General features: G+C 45.2%; 1 protein-coding gene across 6 annotated transcripts in view; it reads left to right on the top strand.

The window, feature by feature from the left end:
* Positions 1-24,198, top strand: part of RNFT2 (ring finger protein, transmembrane 2) — a 58,978-nt gene that overhangs the window by 17,479 nt on the left and 17,301 nt on the right. For 4 of the 6 annotated variants that reach the window (XM_044989480.1, XM_044989475.1, XM_044989481.1 and 1 more), the window contains 4 exons: positions 10,159-10,308; positions 16,361-16,426; positions 17,621-17,722; positions 18,820-21,506. In XM_044989480.1, the coding sequence (XP_044845415.1) occupies positions 10,159-10,308; positions 16,361-16,426; positions 17,621-17,722; positions 18,820-18,954 (453 nt within the window). In that variant the 3' untranslated portion in view covers positions 18,955-21,506. Of the gene's footprint in view, positions 1-10,158; positions 10,309-16,360; positions 16,427-17,620; positions 17,723-18,819; positions 21,507-24,198 lie in introns of those variants that run through there. The other 2 variants (XM_044989477.1, XM_044989478.1) reach the window with 2 other exon arrangements.

Raw genomic sequence — 24,198 nt, 5'->3', positions numbered from 1 at the left:
GATACATATACTTATTAATTGATACAATCTCATAGACTCATAGACTTTAAGGTCAGAAGGGACCATTATGATCATCTAGTCTGACCTCCTGCACAATGCAGGCCACAGAATCCCACCCATCCACTTCTATAACAAACCCCTAGCCTATGTCTGAGTTATCGAAGTCCCCAAATTGCGGTTTGAAGACCTCAAGCTGCAGAGAATCCTCCAGAAAGTGACCCGTGCCCCATGCTGCAGAGGAAGGCGAATCTCTCTTCCTTCCCTCACCATTCCTTTTTTTTAACCTGAATTCTAGCATCATTCACTGTGTACAATGAAACTAAACAAGCCAGGGTCACTTCATGTTTAGAATCCATATCATTTTATGGATTTGGTTTCCTGATGTGCATGCAGGATCTCAGTGCTGTTGCATCTGAGTTCTTATGGCAGGTGAATGTTTGTTTAAAAAAAGTTCTTTCTAATTTTGGGCACTGAACCTGAGACGCCCCCAAGGGGCTGATCTTCAGAGATGCTGGCATTCTTCCTTCTGAGTCAGTACTTATCCAATCCTCCAGCATGTTCAGGGTAAATTTTGCTGCTGTGATTCTTGGATGAGATGTGAAACTCTGGTTCTGAGCTCTTGTGTTCACTGCAGACCTGTAACACTCTTTTTATTTTATTGTTTTACAAGAATAGATGTGTTAACCCAGGTGTTCTGGGAACGTTCCAGCTTAAATAATTACTTTATATCACCCTAGAGGTTTGTCTGCACACAGGTTGAAGCAGTAGAACACCTCCTTCCTGTGTGGATGCAGTTATATGGGTGTGAAGGTGCCTTGTATGGGTATAGCTTATTCTTGTAAGGGAAGGGGGAAAAGCTATATCCACACCTTTGCACCCAAAGTAGGAGCAGTACCTATTTAACTACTTCAGCAAAAAATTGCACCCCTAACTGAAATTGTTCTGTCGATACTGAAACTGTGTGTAGACCAGGTCTCAGTGATGTTTTTCACTTCCTGTCCTAAACAGTTGTGTAAAGTGCCTGTTCACGATTAGAGCTGTCATGTTCTCCTTGCCCCCACCCTCAACCCATCACCAGTGGTGGATGTGGTAAGTAGAGCTTGTGGATCAGTTAAATTTTGGTTGCCTTTGGAACGAAAGACACAATAGAAATGCAAGATATTACTATCCTCATCCCTTACTGAAAGTCTCAGACAAAGCACTTAAAGGGAATTTTTAAAGCGGGAATAGTTATGCTTACAAATAACATGGGTGGCAGGGGAGTTGAACTGTTTGTTCCTGCGCACCAGGGGTACTTGAGATGGTTATTAATTTATCTCTGGCGATTGTCCAGTTCTTTTTTTTTTCTATTATTGTTATTATTTTATTTTGGGAGATTAATGTGCTGGGTCAGAGCATAATCCAGCTTGCAAAAAAAGTGATGTGAATAGTCATCCCAAGATAAATTGCTGCACTGGAAAAGGTTCACAGCCTTTGCTTGCTTGTCTGAGAGCTATCCCAAGTACTCATTAATCCTTGTCGGGGGAGAAGAAAGAGACTGGGTCTTTATTTGCAGCTACAGTGGGAGGCTGGTAAGATCACATCTGTCAAGGGCCTATAATGGCTTGCAGCACAGATGCTTCATTTTTAATACCTTTTTCTGCACAGTGATATTTCTCCAATTTTTTTTGAGTCCCTTTTTGTCTTGAGATGTTGTTGATGGTTTCTCTGTCCCTTGACATCTGAGGCTCTGTTGCTATCACTTAATCATGGGTTTACACACACACACACACACACACACTTACTTGTCTCTACATCAAGCCATTTGGGGCTGTGATCTGTTCTGATCTTAAAAACTAAGCAGGATCGGACTTGAAGGGGAGACCTCTAAGAAAAACCCAGCTCACTACAGGAAGTGCTGTTAGTGATGGAGTCGAACACTTTTTGCTGAGCTGACGCCCCAGCGTAGTTTTAGGGGGCAATGAGATGCTGGAAGTCCCATTGGTAGAGGAGAACCCAAGCTCTCATCCACTTAAGAGTACTGAAGATCCTATGGCACTGTGCTGCAGCTGGAAGCATAGGGTAGATAGCTCAAGCAAAGCTAGTCATGCGGCTATTTTTACCATGCTAGCTCAAGTGAACCTAGAAAGTGTCTGTCTCCCCAGGCTGGGAGGCATGCTCCCGTTTGCAGTGTAGACATACTCTTTGTGGTTTGGCCAAAATCCATTCGAGGTATTTATAGTCTGACAGCTCCTCTTGCAATGTCAGCTGGATATAGTATTCTTCACTTTCTGCCCAAAATTATTATTATGGCCTTGCTGTTTGCAATTTAAACAGCTGCTGCTTTCCATTTCATTGATGGCTACAGCCTAATGGTGGGGGATGTGAATCTTATCTATATGTGGCTAATGTAGCAAAATGCTTTGGGATCCTTCAAGGTGAAAGCTACCAGAGGAATGTCCACTTAAAATCACAGTGGAGAGATAGATGCTTATTTCAGCTGCCATGAGATTAATGCTGGTGCTACTGGTTCTTCTTCCTGATCAAAGCAGTGGTTTCCAGCTGCCAGGACCAGGATCAGGAACGGAGAACCTCATGCCACCAGTGAAAGAGATGATATAGTTCAACACCATGGAGAAGGTGGTGGGGAGAAGGGGGATTTTCTCCTGCGTTTGCTGGCAGTGCCTTTCTGGTGTTCAGCAATGGTTGTAGTGAAAATTGCTAACTGGGGTCTAATTCATAGCCTTTTATCTTTCTCAGTTTGACTTCAGACCAGTCACTTTCAGATTAGTCCCATCTTTCTGAGTCGAAAACTATTCTGGCTTTTCTGGCCACTCCTCAAGATTTTCCCACCCTTCATCAAAGTTCCCAGGCTTTTCTGAACTTTATGTGGCTTTCCCCAATGCTCTCATTCTCCTCTTTCTCTTGGGCATGTAGAAAATCCTTGGGTTGGGGGACAGACTGGGAAGAGAGGTTTTTATGAGAGGTTTGATAAGCGGGATGGAGTAGTAGTCTGATCCAGGCCAGGGACCCGGGAATTCCTGAGTTCTCATCTCATCTCTGACACTTTGCGTCCTTTGATAAGTCACTTACAAGTTTTCAAAAGGGGCTTCTGTCCTGAGTGGCCAACTTGAGATAGCTAGGCCCTGACTTTCAGAGGTGCTGAATACCTACTATTGGGACTACTCACAAGGGCACAGACTTAGGTGCATGCATGAATCTCTTCAGGACCAGGGCCCAAATCACAATGGGCCATATTAAATGCCCTGGAAATTTGGGAGTATTTGGGTGTAGATCTTTAAAAGGAGTGATAAGTATTTATTAATACTGTTATTTCATTAAAGTGCTTTAAAACAATTGAACCACTGGATTTTTTCCCCTTGTGTTTATTTTTCCCTCTTGAAATGGAGCTTCTGGTTTCCATGATTCTCCTGGGGAAGATGGGTAATACAAAACAGGACCAGGAAAGCCCTTTTGCCGCACTGCTGTTTCAAGATGCTATGAAGAAAATTTGCCCCCATCCATTGTTTAAAAGGCTCCAGCAATCAGGATTCCTAGGATGGAAGCCTGGTTCCTTTCTCTTTTATCTCACGCGTTTTTGCATCGTTCTCTTTCTTTTTTTGTTTTTCCCCCTTTATTCCATTCTCTGGAAGAGCAGCAAAGATTGTTTAATAGCCACATGGGGAGGGGATGGGGGAGTCTCACATGCACCTGGGATTTCCTAAACTGCAATCTTCAGTAAGTGTGTCTTTTCTATTTATTTACTTCTAATTCCACACCCACCAAGCTGTCGTTCCTTAGCAGTGAAAATGAAAAGCTGCCATTTATAGATGTACAACAATAGAGGCCTTCGTAGGCCACATGGCTCCTGCAGTTTAATTTACTTTAATTCATTTTATATTGAACCAAATGATATTTGTTGGGGTTTTTTTTTAATGGAGAGCTTTCAGCATGTGGGGTGGCAGCCAAGCCCCCCTCCTGTGGAAATTAGGAACCCAGCTGCTATTTAAATTTCTGCTCTGCTCCTCTGGGCTTTTTTAGGTGGAAAAAGAGGCCTTTTTAACATTGTGGGTAGTTTACATTCTATCATTATAGGCCTGCTCCTGCTCCCATAAAAACTCCCCACTGGCTTCAAAGGTGCAGGATTGGACCCTGTGCCTGAAATTGCCACCCTTCCACTGCTCGATTCAGTGTGGGAGACATGGAGGGTTCTTTTGTGTAACTCACATTCCATGGCTAAGTTTTTCCCAATCCTCCCCAGCAGCGTGACTGAAAAACAATGGTTTGTTCCGATAGTGGTGCTAGCCCAGGGTGTCATTCCTTTCCCATCCTTGATGACACCTGAGTCTGCAAAGGAAGAGATGACTCAGACATTCATATGCAGATTCTACAGCAACTTCCCCTAATTCAGGAGCTGTGGCTGGAAGAGGTGGGACTCTGCCTTAGAGGGGCATTTTATCCTTTTCTTTCTTGCAGGAAAGAGTGGCTAAAACACAGGACTGGGCATCACGGAACTGGAGCTCTGTCACCAGACTCCCTGCGTGATCTTTGGAAAGTCACTAAAGCCGCCATTTTCAGAGATGGCCACTGATTTTTGGGTACCTTAGTTTTTTGACTTGCCAACTCAAGCGATCTGGGGCCTGATCTTCAGAAATGCTGAGCACCTACAACTCCCAATGACTAGGTAGGCAGAGATCCAATGGGAGTTGCTCACGTTTACTGAAATTGAAAAAAGAAAACCCCTTTTGATTCATTCATAGTTAGCCTGCAGTGAGTTTTCACCTGTCTTTACATATTGGCAACAGTCTTTTCTTTTCTTTTCTTTTTTTTTTCATCCTACCCAACCTGTTTCCTTTCTTGTGCTGGCAAAGAGGCTCTAAGGCTTTTGGTCAATCTCCCTGCTGTCCTGTGGTCTGAAAGCCAGCAGGTTTCTCTTAGAGATTTCTTCAGCATCCTCTTCTTTTAGGATATGTCCTAACAATGCTGGCAGCTGGGCAAGGGTGACTCAGAACTTCTCCAGGGTGCCAATCACAGTTTACAGTTGTCTCATTGCCACACACACACCCCATTAAAAGAACATTAAGGTTGCAAAGTCAAGCACTCCGAAGTTAGGGAATACCAGAGTTAAGGTTGCCCATACAACCTCAATTTGGCCCGTTTGTGCGTATGCTTTATGAAAGTCTTTAATTACATGAGCACATGCTATTTTCTCCACAGGACCCCTCACATTCAGTGCACTGGTTCAGCCTGCTCTGGGAATGAATCAGGGTTGTGTAGTGAAGGACACTGTTCTCTGTAGGTCCTCTGCTTCATTTCTTGCAGAAGTTGGAGGTGTGTAGTGAATGGAGCGAGGATGGCTTCATGGTTAAGGCAGCTGAATGCTACCCTGGAGAACTGGATTCTCTCTCTGCCTCTGCCACAGAGTGTCTATGTGATGCTGGGCAAGTCACTTGAACAGACTTTTCACAGGTAGTCAGTCAGTGTGTGTTCCTCGTTTTCAGCTTGCCTGGTTTGAGACTCCATGGGCTGATTTGTTGAAATGCTGAGCGTGCACAGCTGCAACTCAAGTCAATGGGAGCTGTGATTTGAACAAATAAAGTGCTAATGGGAAGCACTAAGAAACATTGGGTCCTAGGCCTCTCAAACTGGGCACCCAAAATTAGTGGACACTTCTGATCTTAGTCTCTCTGTGCCTCAGTTCTGCATCTGTGAAATGGGGATAGCACCCTCTTACCTCTCTCCTGGGTGTTGTGAAAATAAATTAATTAATTAATGTTTGTGACGCATTCAGATAGATAGTATGGGGATGAGAGCCATAGAAAAGCCTGTGCGGAAAATAATAATTCTGGCTTCAGAACAGGGTTTAAATACTGTGCAGTAAATGAGGCCTGAGGTCATGCATGGAATGATATGAAGACAAAATATTGAATATCTGCTCGTTAAATGAGCACCATCCATCCTGTGCACTGAATGAAGCAGAAGGCTTGTGAGGAAAAAAGTATGTGATCATATAATTAAAGACTGTATCATAATGCATACACACATGGGGTCTCAATTAAGGTTGTACAGGCAACCTTAATTCTGGCATTTCCTAACTTCTGACAGTGCAACCTTCATAATATTTTTTCCCTAGTTTTGTGTGCAATTTCCTCTGGGGGTGGGGGAGGAGGAGGAGGAAAGTGAAAAAAGAAATTCCATCATGTCTCATCACCTTTAGATCTGCCACAGAGACCTTTGCCACTTGAGCTAGTAGAGGAACTGATAGCAGTAGTAGGTTGTCATCCTCTTTGTGGACCAGCACCAGAGGAAAATGAGGCACATACTTTGCTAGTGACTTTCACAGATAATTGCTGACAGTAGAGGAATGGTGAGACTTTGGGATCTTGGGTTCCATTCCAGACTCTGGAAAAGAGTGTTCTCTAGTGGTCAGAGACCCTTCTGTCCCCTCCAATTTGTCACTGCCCTAGTCCTATCTCTTCCCCATCACTGACTCCCCATCCCATTCCCAGTCTCCACTCCTCAAGCTTTTTATCCCAGATCCTATTTCCTTTCCCAACCAGTTCTAGTCCTTGCCCCACTTCAGCTCCCTGTCCCAATTTCTCTTTCTCTCCTTTTCCCCCTCCCCTCAACTTTTCCCCTCTACGTTCTACTCATGCACTTTCCTCCTCCTCCTCCTCCATACTGGACACCAGCCAGGAGTCAGAGAGAGCACCGGAGAGATAGAAGCTCTGCTCATAGTTCTGGTTCCTTGTCCTGGAGCAGGTGAGAACTGCAGTTTCAGGAAAAGTCCTCCTCAGCCCCTGCACCTCTGGTCTGCAGCATGCTCATCTGCTCTGTTGGGATGGCACTTGTGCAATCCAGTCACACGAAAAAGCGGTGTGGGGCTGGCGAATGCTCGGTGCGGACAGAATCCTCAGATTTTAGGTGATGCTCTAACAAGTCTCTAAGAAGCATGTACAAAGGGAGATTTTTTTCAAAGGCTTATAGCTTAGCCAGATTTGTGAAGATTGTGATGGGAATAGCAAAAGGCATATCCTGACAGAGGCCAACTCCAAAGTGAGAAGGTGCTGGACCTTCTTAATGGAAGGGTTGTACAACTAATTTATTTTTAACACTGGCGAAGCAATGGACTTTTCCCTGACCTCATTATCAGAAATGGCTGAAATTTACAAATTAATTAAATAAATAACATAGAGCCTGAGGAGGACATGTGGCAAATGGTTAAAGTTCAGCAAAGTTTTATAAGCAACTGGAAACGGACTCTTTAGAATGGGACATGTCAGCCAACTTTAATAATAGGCAGCACTCACAGTGCTGCCTGTAATAAGTTATGGACATCAGAAATGCTGAATTTTGCAGCTGAGGGTAAAGGAAACTATATTCCTGCTAAAAGAGAGGGTAATAAGTAGAGATATACCAATCTCCTAGAACTGGAAGGGACCTTGAAAGGTCATCATCGAGTCCAGCCCCCTGCCTTCACTAGCAGGACCAGATCCCTAAGTGGCCTCCTCAAGGATTGAACTCACAACCCTGGGGTTTAGCAGGCCAATGCTCAAACCACTGAGCTATCCCTCCCCCTGTCACTTATTTTCAGGCTTATATCTCTGCCAGTGTTTTGTGGCTATTTTGAGATTTTTCCTAAATGTAAAAAGAGGCCAGTGTCCCAGATAAATGTCCTGGAGGGTTGACACTTGGTGTATCTGATGGGTATAGACTCTGTACTCCATGCTCCCGGAAGGCAATGCTTTTAATTTTGTTGGGGCAACATTTCATATGGCACTCTTTCCTTTTATTCAGTCTCATTTCGCTGTCTTTGTAGCTGCACCCATCATGGCTGTGATGATATTGTATCCGGTTCTAGGGTTCTCTTGGATGGTCATTCTGGTGGTGTGAGTCATCCAGGATGGTACATACCCATTTCATGCTGGTAGCTGCACTCCTTTGGGGCTGCTAACACATCTCCAGGCTGCTGACATGTCCTCCAATTACCAGTAAAAACCCGTGGGACGTGCTAGCCTAGAGGAGGTGACTGAGTTGGAATTACATTAACACTTCGTAGCTTTACAGGAGTGGAGGCACCGTAGTTAACAGAATCAGAATCTTCCATTTGCTGCAAATACATCTCTGCCTCTTCCTATGCTTCTGCTCCCTGGCCAGAGCTCACCTGAATGTTTCCCAGCCCTGTGCTCCAACCCTGGGAAGCTCCGAAACTCTGCAGGAGCTTAGTTTTAGCCCTGCCCAGCTCCTGAGCTTCACAGGAGTGAGGTTCCTCTTGTTATCCTATAGCTTCACAGAAGGCATCTGAAATCTTTGGAGAATCAAGTGTTGACCTGTACCAGGACAGTCTGTTATGGATGCTGAACTGGATGAAGGAAACGTCCGAGTCTGGTGGGAGAAAGGATTAAAAAGGAGAGGCAGCAAAGTGGATTGCTTTAGGAATTTGAAGTGCATTTTACTTGTCAGTTGTTTTCATCAGGGTTGGAGTGTGTGTGTGTGTGTGTGTGTGTGTGTGTGTAGCTGCCTATGTTAAAGGAAGTGATAGACTAGTCATTAGCAAACTGCGACCCTCTGTCACAGGGGCTTATGAAATAAATGATGATCATACTGAAGCGTGAGTCTGGTGAGAGAGCCTTTCGTGCTAATTTAATAAATTGCTTACATTTAGAATCCCATATTGTTGCTGTTACATTTTTGCTATGTGATGCCACATGGGATTAAAAAGAGGAGGGATGGGGGAAGGGGGGAAAAAAAGCCCAGGTCCTTTAGCAACCGCTGGTGTGACCTCACTCGCCGTCCCAGGGGGGATATGAGATCATGAGAATGCCAGAGCTCTCTGAAGGATTCGATTTGTTCAGCACAGCAGGACAGCCTGCCAAGTGATCTCATCTCTGAGACCCAGGGGGAGGGTGCTGACTGCCTCTTTCTTCCTGGACTGCAGAGGGCTGAATCCCTGCGCCCCACCGATGGCGATTAATGACAGCGACCTGTGATGACATTGTCAATGATAGTGTTACTGTGATGCACACAGCAAAATTCTAGGGGAATTTTTCCCATCCCTCCCTATCCTTATCAAATCCAAAATCTTGACATCTTAAATTTTAACTTTTAGGAGTGTTAACGCCATGACAGCTGATCTGTTGGTTTACGTTTACGACCCCTCATCCCACCCCTTTGCCCTGGCATCAATTCTTTCTTCTAAACAATGAGTGACAACACAAACACAGATCCTCATCAAGGCTGGGAGACCCAAAATTAGATCCTACTTATGTGGTCAGTTTGGTGCTGGTTCTTACTGCTATAGAGTGAAAGAAAATGTGGTTAGAAAACATACTTCTGTTGCAGCCTCCTGGGGTTACGAGAAACCTGACGGTAAACAATGATGCCTTGATGGTGTCCTTTGTAAGAACAAATGGTTTCAAATCTAGAGGAAATACCAAGATGAGAGAGGATTGTTTCAGGGGAGGTTTAAAAAGGGCATAGGGCCCATTCCTGCAAGGTGCATGGCTCCCTAATGTAGAGCAGATAGTTGGATGAATTCTCTTTCCCAATACAATTCTTGGGAGGATTTAGCAAGCCTGAAACTGAAGGTTGTATTTCAGAGCTGGTCTTTGTGTCTCAGAGTTTGTACCTGAGACCAGCACAAACTGCACAGAAGGGAATGCTGGAAAGCAAGGGAGGGCCTGTTGCACTTTGATTCACCAGGATTCTCTGCAAAATAGGGAGGCCATGCTGGTTGTATGATAGTAATTCTCTGCCCAGGAAAAGAGAAACATGTCTTGTACTCCTCTTCCTAGTTATTATTAGTATTGATCATACAACAATGCCTATAAGCCAGTGCCCTATGGGCACTGTGCAAACATATAGCAAAGAGAGAGTCCCTGCCCTGAGAAGCTTCTAAGCATAAGACTGAGACAACAGCTGGATAAAACAAACTGCCCTGGGGAGCACAAGGAAGCAATGAGAGGATACGTTTCCCTTTCTGGGCACTAAATTAGGCAGCAGTGAAGAGGGCAATAGTTGCAACTCACCAAGACCGGTCTGTGCAACCATTAGCAAAGGGCCTGAGAGGCTAATGGACACGCAGGACTCATCATAGCGCGAACACTTACGTCTGAGCCTTTCTCTTCTCCTTTTGGGCCCCTGGCAATGATGATAATTTGTATCCTTTATGTTTTACAGGGGAAGTTTTATTTGGTTATTGAAGAGCTGAGCCAGCTGTTCCGCTCACTTGTCCCCATCCAGTTGTGGTACAAATACATCATGGGGGATGATCCATCCAGCAGCTATTTCCTAGGAGGGATCCTGATCATATTGTATAGTCTCTGCAAGGTAAGGGGATGCCTGGTGAGTAAACTCTGTATACAGCAGCAAACACCCTGATTTTTATTTTTTATGATTAAAAAATAAACTCTTTAAAAATGTACTATTTTAGATACCACACTAACGGAGGCCATATAAGTATCTGAGGACTTCATGTTCTTCAAAGAGTTTTATCCACCCAACACCCATGAGAAGTACTATTATCCCCACTTTGCAGATGGTGAAACTGAGGTTCAGAGAGATTTAAATGAGTGGCCCACGGTTCCACAGGAAGTCTGTGTGGAGCTGGGAATTGAATCCTGGTCTTCTGAGGGTGTGCCATACTTGAACAATTAGACCTCAGCAAGCTGGGGTATGAATCCTGCCCCTCACTGGCCTGTCTGTGTGCACTGTGCTGTTGTGCATTAACAATTCCTCAGAGCACTTTGCTCTAGCTCCGAGTGCTCTAGCTAACTGTTCACATGCCTCAGCAGGGTCTACCCGGGCAGTGAGAGAGAGATTTACAGCAGACTCGTGTGAGAGAGATTTACAGCTTGCCACAGTCTAAATGTTCATGTAGACAAGCCCTGCGTATCAGACTGGCACCTTAATCGCTGGACCATCCTTCTGCCTGTTACATTTATGAAAGCAGCCATGCCTACTTATGTGCCTGTGAGGATATCATACTAGTGCAGCCAGAATGAGAGCTCTGACCGATGGACATAGTTTTCTGGAAGATACTGGATTAACACCACTGGAGACTGAGGCTGGCATCCCCACCAGCATAGTGGATCTTGTCCAGACGGGAAGCTTCCTGGAGTTTGCCATTTTTCTTAATTACAATAACCAGGCTCTAGGGCAGGATTGCATTTACAAGCATAAACGTTAGGCCCCAGACTAAGAGATGAGCAAATGGACTAAATTTCACCCCTTCTGCAGGAGGTTTCTGGGAGAGGTGTGTGTGTGGATAAGAGCACTTCTCCTTTTCCTCTCTGCTTTTCACTAGAGGCAAGATGAGGGAAGAGAAGTGAGTTTTGCAGTTAGTTCTGAAGGATGTAAGGTCCTTAGTGTGATTCTCACCATCGCCTTGTGGTTGCTGAGCAAGCTGTGTGCCCCGCTGTCATGAGTCTGACCTATGTTGCTGATGGTTTTCTTATTCCTGTGGAACATAACTCCCAAGGGAGGGAGGTCCTGCTCTCAGGTCATTGGTCTGTCGCGATGGATGACTTTCAGGATGAGGACTGAGATCGTGACATTTACCCAGTTCTGTCTGAGGAGCCAGGGTGGTGATTCGAGTGCTGCAGTGCTATGTTCTTCGTGGCTGGTGTTGGTAAGGAGGCAAGCTGCTGCATTCTGGACAAGCTGGAGTTTTCTAAGGTCAATGTGTTCAAGTACAATGAGTTGTGGTAGCCAACCCTAGAAATCACAAAGACATGGATTGCTTTGCCCGGGTCCTGGACAATTACAGATGGAAAAAGCTGGTTTGAGCAGCTGTAGCTGTCGAAGTATCTAAAAGCAGTGAAGAGTCCAGGAGAACTCCCAATCTATGAACTGAATTGATTAGTTGATGGCAGACTCACTCAGTGTTCAGAGATGCTCTCATGAAGACCAGATCTTCACCAGGGTTTTTCTTTCCCCCTCCATTGTCACCTTTGCCTTGCTTGGGCTTAGCTTCGGCCAGTTGTCTCCCTCCACTTACTGGTATTGGCCAGGCACTGAGGTAGTTGGACAGTAGTGATGAATGAGGTGTGTGCATGGGGTTGTCCGCATATTGTTGACATTTTGAGTCTTTGATGTGTCACTGTTTCCCCCTGTGGCTTCATATAAAAAACAATATAAGAGGATGGGAGACAGTTTAGGGCCTTGAGAGACTTTGCAGATGAACTGTCTGGTAGCACAAGGAGAAGTTGCCCATCACCATTCTCTCTGAGGGCAGCCTCAGAGAAAAGATTGCAGTCAGCTCTGGGTTTCCCCATCAATCCCTGCTCCTCCTGTAATCAACAGTACTGCATGCAGAAGGGTCTAGTGCAGTGGTTCTCAACCTATTTACCATTGTGGGTGTCCTGTGCAGCTCTCTCTGTGTTATGTGGGCTGCATCCACACAGTATATATGCTACCTGTACGGCCCTGAGGATGTCACATGGGCCGCAGCTGTGTGCTGATTGGGCCGTGACTTGAGAACCACTGGTCTAGTAATAGAATAAATCTCTCCCGCTGCCCCCACATGGACAAAACGAATAATGCCATTTCCATTCAGTGTCCTGACCTGAAACCTGGCTGACAGAGGTTCAGGAGATGTAACTGAAGACTGCTCTTGGCATGTTTTCCATTAGTTTGCTCAAGAAAGGCAGGCTGAATGCTGAGCCTGTAGCCTTGTCTAAACTAAAAAGGTGCATCTGATTTAACCGATTAAGTTAAAACTGTGTAAGCCTCTTGTGTGGGCACTCTTAAACCAAAATCAGTCTGTCCACATAAGGATTTAACTGAAATTAGTTTTTAAACAGATTTTCTTAAATCACTGCAAGTTGCTCAGCTAGACACAGCCTAAGTCTGTGCAGTCCAGAGATAGCTGCTGCTTATAATATATTTGTATTGCTTAGATGGCTCCATTTGTGCTAGGTATTGTACAAACCATGAATGAAAGACATTCCCTGGTGTAAAGAGATTACTAGATAAATGGTGGGAGGGGAAACTGAGGCACAGAGCGGGGAAGTGACTTGCCCAAGGTCATAGCAGGTCAGTGGCAGAACAAGGAATAGAACCAGGACTCCTAAGTCCCAGTGCAGTGCCTGTCCACTGGACCACACTGCTTGTCTTTGCTCTCCACTGTGCTTTTGGAGGACTGAACTATTTCATGTTTTACGGTGGTAGGAAGCTTCCCTCTTCAAAAGTGGCATTGACTGTAAGCTTCCAGGAGGGGACCTAAGCGGTCGTATGTGTCCTTCCTGCACCATGCGGTGACTCTGATTTCTTGTATGCTTCAAATGTCTCTTGTTGTGTAAATGGGCAGCGCCTGGGAAAGGGGAAGAGATGTTTCCAGTCCTGGGCTCCTCATATGGCTCCTGTTGTCTGGAGAGATCATCCCAGGTTCTTTATGGAATAGGCTGACATTTCTCCACAGGGTGAGGTGCTGACTTCTGAGGTAGCTGGACGGCAATCTGATTGTCCTGAAAAGTTCTCCTATTTTGTGATTTAGCAGCTGCAGTATCAAAGGAGAATAACGATCTACTGCCCTCCACTGTGGCTCAGGAGTAGCATTGCAGGGCTCCCTTCCGTTGAAGTCTCTCTGCATATGCTGTTAGTGTGGAAGTTTTCTTTCCTTCCTGCTTTATTCAAGGTCCTTGTTGATATAGAAGGGCTATGTGGTGGGAGGAGGGACATCAGTGCACTTACTTCAGAAGAGCGCCTTTGTAACAGATCAGGGACCTTGCCCCCCTACCACTAAACCTGCCCTTCTTTGGTATCTTTTGTGAATTCTTAGCTTGCATAATTCTGACTGCCAGTTCTGGCCTGTCCTGCTCATGACGCTGCGAAGTCATGGCTCAGAACCAACAGCAGAGCTCAGGAATGGGAGGGAACTGCCCAGGCTCTTCTGCTTTAAGCAAATATCTGCTACCTTTAACCAGGAAATATCTGTTTTAAACCTAAGAGCCTGCCTGCAACCATGGCCTCTAGCCTACAGCCTGGTGTTGGGAGAAGCCAAAGAGGTTGGCAAAATATGGCCTGATTCTCCTCTCATTCTGCGCTGAAGTAAGTTGGGAGTAACTCTGAAGTCAGTAGAGTTAAACCAGTGTATGTGGGAAGATAATACAGCCCAGTGGCTGAGAGTCCAGGATCGTTTAAGGTGCCTTTAGTGTCTGTCAGCCATATACAGGATTTGGGGTATGAGACAATCAGACTAGAGATTTTGGTTCCCCCTTCACTGGAGACACCATGTGAGAGGAGTGGGGATGGACTGGGAGAGGGAATAGGCTGGTATACATTTCCAATACAGTGCATGGAATATTAGATGCTCAGATCCCATTTACAGTCACAGGAGTTGCATGTCTAATTCTTTGCCCGACGCACTGAAAATCTACCCCTAGGAGTCCACATGAGCAAAACCACAAACCACATTAGAAAAACCACAAAAGCCTATTTGGTGCTTAGACCTGCTGTGCTCTTGGCAGAAATCCAGGGCTTAGCTCGACTGTATCACCTCTCCAAGGCACAAAGGGAAGGTTCTGCAGGCTCAGGTTATAGGGAGGTTGTGTAGAGCAGCTGACACTGGTCATCTCAGTGCATATGCCTGGCTTACATGTAAACACAGGGCTGACTTTGGTGTGGGAATCCCAATTGTTAATATGTATGCACGCCCATGTCTTAGTGCCCTACCAGAGAGACTTACTGGCTCCATTTGCATAGGAGAGGAGAGGGGTTTGGAAAACAGTTTGGAAGGGCTGGCTCACCAGCCTGCAGGCAGGGATTTCTATTGCCAAGTCAGTGACCCTGATCTGAGTCCCATCCTAATCTCACTCTCCTTGGACCCGTGGAGGCTGAAGGTACTTGGTGTTGCTTTATGGCTGCCCTTCCAGCTCATTAAGGAGCAGCACTGGCCAGTTGTGAACAAAGGTGGAGCAATTCCTTGGCCAGAAAGATGGTGGCTGCAATTTAGATTTCAATGGGTGGCAAGGGAAACACACATTGTAGGGAGGATGCTAGAAGAGACTGTGGGGCCCCAGCAGAGAGACAAATAAGCCCCCGAGAGAGAGAACGGGGTTTTGTGAGAGAGAGCTGCTACCTCTCTAGGGATCATTAACTTTTAAAGATCCGTAACAGTCCGCAGCCTCAAGCCCTAGGAGCTGACTGGAAACATTACGGAAGAACCCTTTGAGCCCTTTTATCTGCCGACTGGAAGCATTACTGCTGCCTGCATTTGATTCCACATCTATTGCACGGTGATCTCACTGGCATTCTCTGCAGAGAGCCCACTTAGTCACACTAACCAAAAAAAAAACAACCCTCACAAAAAAAAAATCCAGTTTTTCTGATGTGTGTGCAGATCATGTAAGTCTAATGCAGTTCTTCATGTTAGGTCTTTCTCCTGCCCTTCCACTCACTCCATATCCAGACAAGTTAGAGATGGAAAAGTCCTGTTATGCCATGCAGCCCCACTCCCTGCTAATGCAGAGCTGTTCCCTCTGGGGCCTTTTCTCACATCTTGTCTAGTCTAGTTTGCGGTATGGCTTTCTCTGTTTGTCTTGGGAGATTGTCCCGCAGGCTGATAGATTAAACTCTCAGAAATTTATCCCTGATATTCCATCAGACTTTTCCCTATCTTAGCTCTATCCTCACTGCTATTTTTATGCTAAATAATTTCTCGCCTCCTCGGTGTTTATCTCCCTTGAGATATGTAGACAGTTATCATGTCGTGTCCCCCACCACACACACTCACTCACCTTTTGTCGCCACTTAGCCAAGCTGTATGTATTTAATCCTTTAATTTTTTCTCAGAAATCAGTCCCTCCAGTCCCCCACCATTTTTGTTGATCTTCTCTGAACTCCTTCCAGTTTATAATGAAGAGCCCAGAAATGAATACCATATTCCAGCTGTAGTCACATCAGAGATGTCGAGAGAGTCTATTTTGTCCCCTTCCTCTAACGTGAAGTCTCGGGGTATGCAACTCAAAGTTATGGCCCGGGTCACTTGTTGGAGGATTCTCTGCACCTTGAGGTCTTTAAACCATGATTTAAAGACTTCAATAACTCAAAGGTTAGGGGTTTGTTACAGGAGCGGGTGGGTGAGATTCTGTGGCCTGCGTTGTGCCGGAGGTCAGACTAGATGATCATAATGGTCCCTTCTGACCTTAAAGTCTATGAGTCTATAGTCCTTTTTATTTACCATATTGCAGTGTCAGCTCATGTCTGTTTCTCTGCTCTTTGCCACACCTCAGTCTCTTTGGGCATTACTGCTTCTCGGGCTCTTTCTTTCCTGTGAATATCTGTTTGGACCATCTCTCCCTAGATGTGCTCCAAGTTACAAGACTCTCTCTGTCTTTATCGCCCTGTGAACAGTGTCTAAAGCTAAATGTTTCTCTTGCAGTCTTTTGACATCTGTGGCCGTGTGGGGAGTGTCCGGAAGGCACTGAAGGTCCTTTGCACCCCTCAGGTAAGTAGTCAATGTGTGTGTGGCCAAGTTGACTTGGGAAATGTTGCCACAAAGGAAAGGTTCAGTAAAGCATTGCTCGGGGGGGGCAGATTTATGGAACTTTTGAAAAAAGTCACCCACCCCCCCGTGGCTGTGATGGGAAGCCCTACCTAACTTTTGGGTGGGGAAGCAATTCCTGATGTCTGCCCTTCCCCAACGATGTTAATGGAACATTGCACGGCTGGTCTGTTGCAAGATGCTGCATCCCTTTTCTGGAAACAGATTGACAAGTATGTATGAAATGTGACGGTTAGAGGCACTGAATAGTATTGGTTGATCCACTGAGTCTAATAAAGCGGTGAGTTGCTGTTTGTGTGTGTGTGTCTGTTTGAGGCAGAGACTTTGACATCCCCTGATTTATTATTAAAATAAATACTACCGTATTTGCCCCAAACATGGCAACGTACGGTAGAGTTACGGTGGTATTAGCAGCCACTGCTGGAGAATACTGTGGTTATTTTTTATAGTGGTAGGACCCCGTGGCTTTTCTGCCATGTGGAGTATAGATATGAGACCTAATACCATGGTACTTTCTCAGCACTTGGCACGGGTAATGGGTATGTTTGGAGACAGTGTGGCCCAGTGGATAGGGGACTGGACTATGAGTTGGGACACTTGACTCTCTCATCATGTGACTTTGGGCAGGTCACTTCACCTCTCTAGGTTTCTGTTTCCCCATTTGCACAGTGGGGGTAATGACATATACCCTCCTTTTTATAAAGAGCTTGGAGGTTTGTGGATGAAAAGTGTTTGGGGGATTTTTTGGAGCTAGCTTGTTGATGATAATACTTAGCGCTTTCTAAGCACCTTCTATCAGTGCTTTGCAAACAAAATTGAATTAATCCTTACAACACCCCACTGAGCTCAGTAAATATCATTATCCTTATTTCACAACTGTAGATACTGTGGCACAGAGGGATGAAGTGACTTACCCAATATCCTGCAGCAAAGTCACTGTCAAAGCAGGGTCTAGGACCCTCATCTCCAGACTCCCACTGTCAGCCACAGTGCAGCGATGTAGCTTAGTTTCCAGTGGGCTGTCTTCAGTGTAGAAAAGCTGGGCATGAAAAGAAGCATTTGTGCGCGTGTACAAGAACAAACCAGGCAATCTAAACCCTTTTTCACAGAGAGATTTTTCTTCCCTCTCCCTAACAGACCTATGGAGTCCGTGCAACCAGCCAGCAGTGCAGTGAGGCTGGAGACATCTGTGCTATTTGCCAAGTGGAGTTCAGGGAACCTTTGATCCTTATGTGCCAGGTAAGAACACCAAGCTTGCCAAACCCGTTGTGGGATCAAACTTAACCTCGTCACTTCTAAACATAGCATAGAAATAGACACAGTATCTCCGTCTAGTGCCTAGTGGACATCTAAGTCACCAAAGCATAGACACTCCCCTGCAGAGCCTAGAATATAACCAAGATCCCCATGTCTCTCCATTCCTCTACTGCAGTGGTCCCCAACCTTTCCATGTGGCGGGCACCAGACAACTAGCCACCGAGGAGCGTGGCCGCCGGACAAGAAGCCGCCGAAATGGCACTGAGAAGTAGCTTCATCAAGAGGCGTCGCTGAAAATCAGCGGCATTTCGTCGGCTGCTTGTCCAGCGGCCGGTAGGTGGGTGCACATAGATGCCCCGGCGGGTGCCATGGCACCCACAGGCACCGCGTTGGGGACCCCTGCTATACTGTCAGCAAATATCTGTGAAACTTGCAGCCAATGTGTGTCTCATCCTTCTCTAGTGCTGGCCCACACAGAGGGTCAACAGACTTGGGCTAGAAATAGCTGTGGAGACAGCGCTTTGAAGTTGCAGCTCAGACTTAGAAGCCAACCCCCCTCCATAGGCTTCAAAGCCCGAGCTCTGGCTGGAGCTGCAACTTCGAAGCGCTGCCTGCACAGCTCTCTTTAGAGCCCTAGCGCAAGCCCGAGTCTGTCGACTGGGGCTGAGAGACTTGCTGCGACTCACTTCACAATGCTGTGTAGACATACCCCTAGGTTTTGGAGAGCCTGGCCCACACCTGGAATTGCACTTTGAAGAGAACAGATAGCTAGTGCAGAGCACAGAGCCCTGCTGTTATGTACCCAGAGAGACTTCCCGCACTTAAGAGAACTGTATTTTGGACATGTGTTTCCATTTCTTCACTGAGATGCTGATGTTTGAGTTATTGCCTGTGTGGGGCTAGTGTGCTCATATTTGGGTTTATTTTTCAGGCAGACGGGTGAGTGAGATCCTACAGGTTGCTCCCTCCTTCTAAACTTGCATTGCTTCCTGTACCAAAGCTTTTCTGTTGCATCTGTGCACAGGGTGACAGGGTTGTTCCCCTCCCCTCAGCTTGATGGAGTCCCTTTTTCTCCACAGCATGTGTTTTGTGAAGAGTGCCTCTGCCTGTGGTTTGACAGGGAGAAGACCTGTCCTCTTTGTCGATCCATTGCAGTGGAGACTCTGCGCTGTTGGAAAGATGGCACTACCTCAGCTCACTTCCAGGTTTATTAACCCCAACGCATACCAGGATCAGGATGACATGTGAGCAGACAGAAGAAAAAGCTGGGAAACTCCTTGCTTCCAAGTATTTAGTGGGTTGTTGTCTCGGTCTTTCACACAGCTCTCTCTCTCCATCCAAGCGGGGGAGCAGGTTGGCATGTTGTTACATCTCTAGCAGGGATCAGAGTCCATTAGCATGAAGAGTCTTCTAAGGAGAGGGAAGGAGAGTGGGTTTTCAACTCTTCAGAGTCAGAATCCATCCCTGCCACTCTTCACTGCTAACTTGGGGCTGAGGTCCTTGCTTGAACTTGCTGTCTACAGCACGAATTACCCCAGGCAGGTTCCTCTTTGTCTGTTCTCTCAGTGTACATAAATGTCGCATTTGTAGGGAAAACATGATGAGAGTTTCCCATTGTAAGTGTGTAGTCCATAATATTAGAGGAAGCTTTCCTCAACTGACTCGTGAGAGGACAGCAGACTGGAGTTATGTCGTTAAACCAGCCTCCTGACTCCCCAGAATCTATCGTCATAAAGTTACATTGCCACTATTATATTACCTGGGGAAACACGTCAGAGTCACTGCTTCAGTACCACTGGTTCAGAGGTTCATTTAGGGTTTTGGGAGAGGTCGGTGGCTGATAGCCCTGTTGTTGTCATTGATACCATAAAACACATGGGTTGCCATCTTGATCTTTATGAAACCTCAAGAGAAATAGGAGAACATATTAAAGAGACCAAGAGGGGGTGGCATTTTCTCAGTTTTGAAATGTTTCATCTTTAATGTTCATGGCTGGATTACCTGTTTCCTCTGCAAGTGGGAGAGCGTGGAGAGGTGGGAAGAGATTAAAGCCAGGTCTGAATTTTATTAGAAAAGTTCAGGTGCTAATTAAAGGCCATGTAAAGAGATGGTTTTCTCAAACCCAGCCCACAAACTGTATAGAGTCATGTAAAAAAAAAAAGGCACCTCATGCTGTTTCCTGGGGATTGGCTTTATTAAAAAAACAAAATGGGAATCCAATAACCTATAATTTAGCTCAAAACTTTCTTCCTAGGCTTGGCTGTTCCGAAGGCTCCTCTCTCAGTGCTGCTCAGCCCAGACCTTAGATCCTCTCTCTGTAGGGAGTCAGCAGAATCCACCTCATTGTTTCCTAGCAGGATTGATGCCTGCTAACAGGATGGAGTGTTGCATGCAAATGCTACCAGTGTGATACAGACATAAAGAATTTGGATTCTTTCAAGCTTAATTTGAGATGCCCAAAGATGATCTTATAGCTTATCTTAAGATTTCTCCTGGATCTAGGATATGTATCTGGATGTGGCCAGCCTGCATGCAAACAGACAATATTTCAAAATCCCCTATCATGGTGACAATTCCTCTAATAAAAGCGATTAGTGGCCCCCTCCTGCTATGAGGATTGTGTGAAATAGATGCAGGCTGCATTTTAGTTGAGAGGTTGTTCGTTATGAGGACCTTGCAGTCAGGTTCCACCATCCAGGGTAGACTGGGACAAACTTTCTCTATTGATAAATCCCATCTCGCCTTAACAATCAAATGCCTCAGCTTCAGAAAACGCTTTTCAAGGACAGCGGCTTGTACCCTTAATAGGCAAATGAACAGACTAGATGCTGGAGTAGCATGAGTCTGTATTCTGCTGTCATGGTGTCTGTCGAGGATCTTCTGCTGGCACTAGGATGCAAATGAATTTGATGTTTGTTCACTGTCTCTCGAGCTGGAGCTTTCTCTTTCACTAGACGATTTACTTTTTGCTGAACGCATGGAGAAATGGCTTCATTAAGCAATCATGGCATCTTCCATGCTCATTACTATGGAAATGGCCGTAAGGTTACAATCCCACTTGACTGGATAATCAAGCAGGAAGAATTGTACCTCAGGGAAACAGGGCTGCATGTATGTATTGGTTGCTTTCCTCCCCTCCTACTGTAAAGCCTCCTTGGGGGAAAAATTAAAGCAAACGAGCTAATGGCAACTGGGTTTTGTCTTAACTTTCCTTGGAAAAAATAGGACAAAAGAGAAATGATGGAGGCAGAATCTGAATCAAACCTGATTTAAGAGAGAGAGAGGACGAAGGGAGAGGAGAAGAGGCTTTGCCCCACAAAATGAGGTGAGGTGCCTTTGTTAAAAGCCTCTTTAGAAAGGCATGGACTAAGCCAAACAGTCCTCTGGTTGTCTCCAAAGGAAAGGTCTCTTAGATTCTGCAGGAGAGATTTCCAAGTGGCATAAAATTTCAACATGAGAATCATAGTCTGGGTGAACCTTTATCTGGGTGGAATGACAAATTGCTGACTCTGCAAGGAAGCACAGGTGAATGTAGTATGAATGGGTTCGTTCTGTGTGTAATACCATGGAGTGAAACTGATAGGTTAATGTGTAGTTTCTGCTTTCTAGAGTCTCAATGCTGTTCTGAAAACCTGGTTCCAAGTAGGAGTGACTATTTCTTTGCTTGCCTTTAGGAACTTCTGCAAAAATCAGTGTTGTGGGGAATGATGGTGAAGTGTATCAACATGTTAATAGGAGAAAGATTAAAACTACTGATGGCATTTGACATTCTGGTTGTAATAAGCTGTTTTTTTGTCTAGTGTTTCCTCCCCTGCCATCAATAGGTGCAAGATTTCTCTGTTATTGGTCTTTTCTCTTCTCCTCCCCCCTCCCCCCCCGACTATTGTCTTCCAGCTGTGAACATGAGGGAGTGAATTAGCATCTTAATAGTAACTTGCCAGGATTAAAACACTCCAGAAAAACATAAGGCAAGGCTTGGTACTACTACTCATTGTGGGGAATCTCTCCATTTAGTTGAGGCTTTCAGTAGAATTATACACCTGCCAAAACACTCTCATTTGTTGGGAGATATGAGCACCTTTTCTCCATCTTTATGCCACCTCAAAGTGCCCTATGGACTCATGTTTCTCCCCTCTGCTATAGGCCTGTATTCTAGCTTCAGAGACATGTGCATGGTTCTCCTGTGTTCTATTTCAGTACATTAGGCCGTCCTATGTAATCAGACCACTCTGAGTGAGCAAGCTATGCTAAACTTCCAGTGTCTCTGTCATTACAGAAACACGTGAAGGTTTTGGTTTGACACTCCTGGAGACTGAAGGCCTCCATGTCGCTACAGAGCAGGTGCAGCACTAACAGCAGCAGAGTAACTTTCTCCATGCTGGTGCCTGTCAATGAACCTCAGTCCCGCCTAGAGGGGAGAGACTAGCTCAGTCGTCTTGGACCTTCCTCCTCCCTCTTGAGATTTAGTGCCACACACAGTGGTGCTTTTGTACCGCGGGCACTTGTTCCACGTGAAGGGCAGAGGTCAGCTCAGTTCACAGAGGCCACCAAACAGTTGTGAGTCATAAATACTTTTTTTGTCATTATCAACGTGTGCTGGGCAACACAGAGGTAACAGACTTTACAGTCCATTAGCAATTCCTTGAGCCGTCCTGTCTCGTATTAGTTGTGGTAATTCTTCTGTGGCCTAAACCTGGGGCAAAAGAGTCTTAGCCTCTTCTCAGAAGGTAACACAGGGCCGGCTCCTGCTCTAGTGAAAGTCAATGGCAAAACTTCTATCGACTTCAGTGGGAGCAGGAGCCGGGTTGGGGAAAGAATTCATAGTAAATGATCTTCTCTGTTTTGGAGAGGAAATAAAAAGTAAGACCTTTTTTCCCAGTGAACAATTGATTTTTTTAATAAAGTCATTACAAATATGTACAAAGAATCTCCAGCATATGAAATTCCTTTTACAAAAGAGGGTAAGAAGCCATGTCCATCTATACACAAGAGCCATAACTAGCTCATTGCATCTGAAGTAAGCACATGCCTTGCCTTAGCTTTGGTGTGGGAAGGAACTTGCACAGTTACTCTGTAGGGTCTTTCCTGTACCCAGTAGATTTGATGCATTTCACGTTTTTTAACCTGTTAGCAGAGTGTGACTGGTAGCAAACTGGAAAATTCTCAAATGTATTCCCTCTTTGAAATTATGGGCGAATTTCTTCAGCAAATAAATCGTGTTCTTCAGATTGATCTTAAAGAGTGTTATGAATATGATTGCAAATTAAGTCAGGTGGCATAGTTTCTGCTCCCTGATTGAATGGCCTGAAATGCCATTCAGTCAGGGAGAGAGTCACTTACACAGTTTGAAATCTAATTTTGGTGAATATTCGAGCATTAAGCTGAAAACTAATTTTTCGCAAATATATGCACACCGGTAAAGCGCAAGTGGTCAAATACCTGCGCTGAAGGTGCACAAACATGGTAATATCAAAATCTGCTTTTGCATTTGAATGAACATTGATAGAAAAAATGTTTTTGTATGCTGAGCTATAATATATCGCACCAACGTTTTATATTATGGATACACTAATTCCACAGTTTTTAGTAGAGCTCCCAGCTCTGTCCCATAGCTAGTAGAGGAAGATGCTGTTCCTTAAAAGACCTGAGGATGGAAATGACTTTGGGCTAAGTGGCAGTGGTGATCATTGCAAAGGCAAAGGGAACATTATTCAAGCCAGTAGGAGAGAGGTTAACGATGATGACAGTGGAAGTGCCTCATTCTGGATGCGGAAGTATGCTCCGTGCTATGAGAAAAGAGGACTCTAGAGTAAGAGGTTGTAAATTCAATCCGGAACAGGGTGGGGAAGGAGAAGACTAGAGACAGTACATGAGGATTCCTCTCCTCCCTTCAGAGTACCTGATATGCTGGCATTCTTCTCAGGAAGGTGAAGTCATTGGGAATCATTAAGAAAGGGATGGATAATAAGACAGAAAATAACATATTGCCTCTATATAAATTCATGGTATGCCCACATCTTGAATACTGTGTGCAGAAGTGGTCGCCCCATCTCAAAAAAGATTATTGGACTTGTAAAAGGTTTGGAAAAGGGCAACAAAAATTATTAGGGGTATGGAACGGCTGCCATATGAGGAGACTGGGGCTTTTCAGCTTGGAAAAGAGATGACTAAGGGGGGATATGATAGAGGTCTATAAAATCATGACTGGTGTGGAGAAAGTAAATAAGGAAGTGTTATTTACTCCTTCTCATAACACAAGAACTAGTGGCCACCAAATGAAATTAATAGGCGTCAGGTTTAAAACAAACAAAAGGAAGTATTTTTTCACACAACGCACAGTCAGCCCATGGGACACCTTGCCAGAGGATGTTATGAAGGCCAAGACTATAACAGGGTTCAAAAAAGAACTAGATACATTCATGAAAGATAAGTCCATCAATGGCTATTAGCCAGGATGG

Source organism: Mauremys mutica, chromosome 16, assembly GCF_020497125.1.
Source record: "Mauremys mutica isolate MM-2020 ecotype Southern chromosome 16, ASM2049712v1, whole genome shotgun sequence".
Taxonomy (NCBI): domain Eukaryota; kingdom Metazoa; phylum Chordata; order Testudines; family Geoemydidae; genus Mauremys; species Mauremys mutica.
This window is presented reverse-complemented; position numbering and strand designations above follow the sequence as displayed.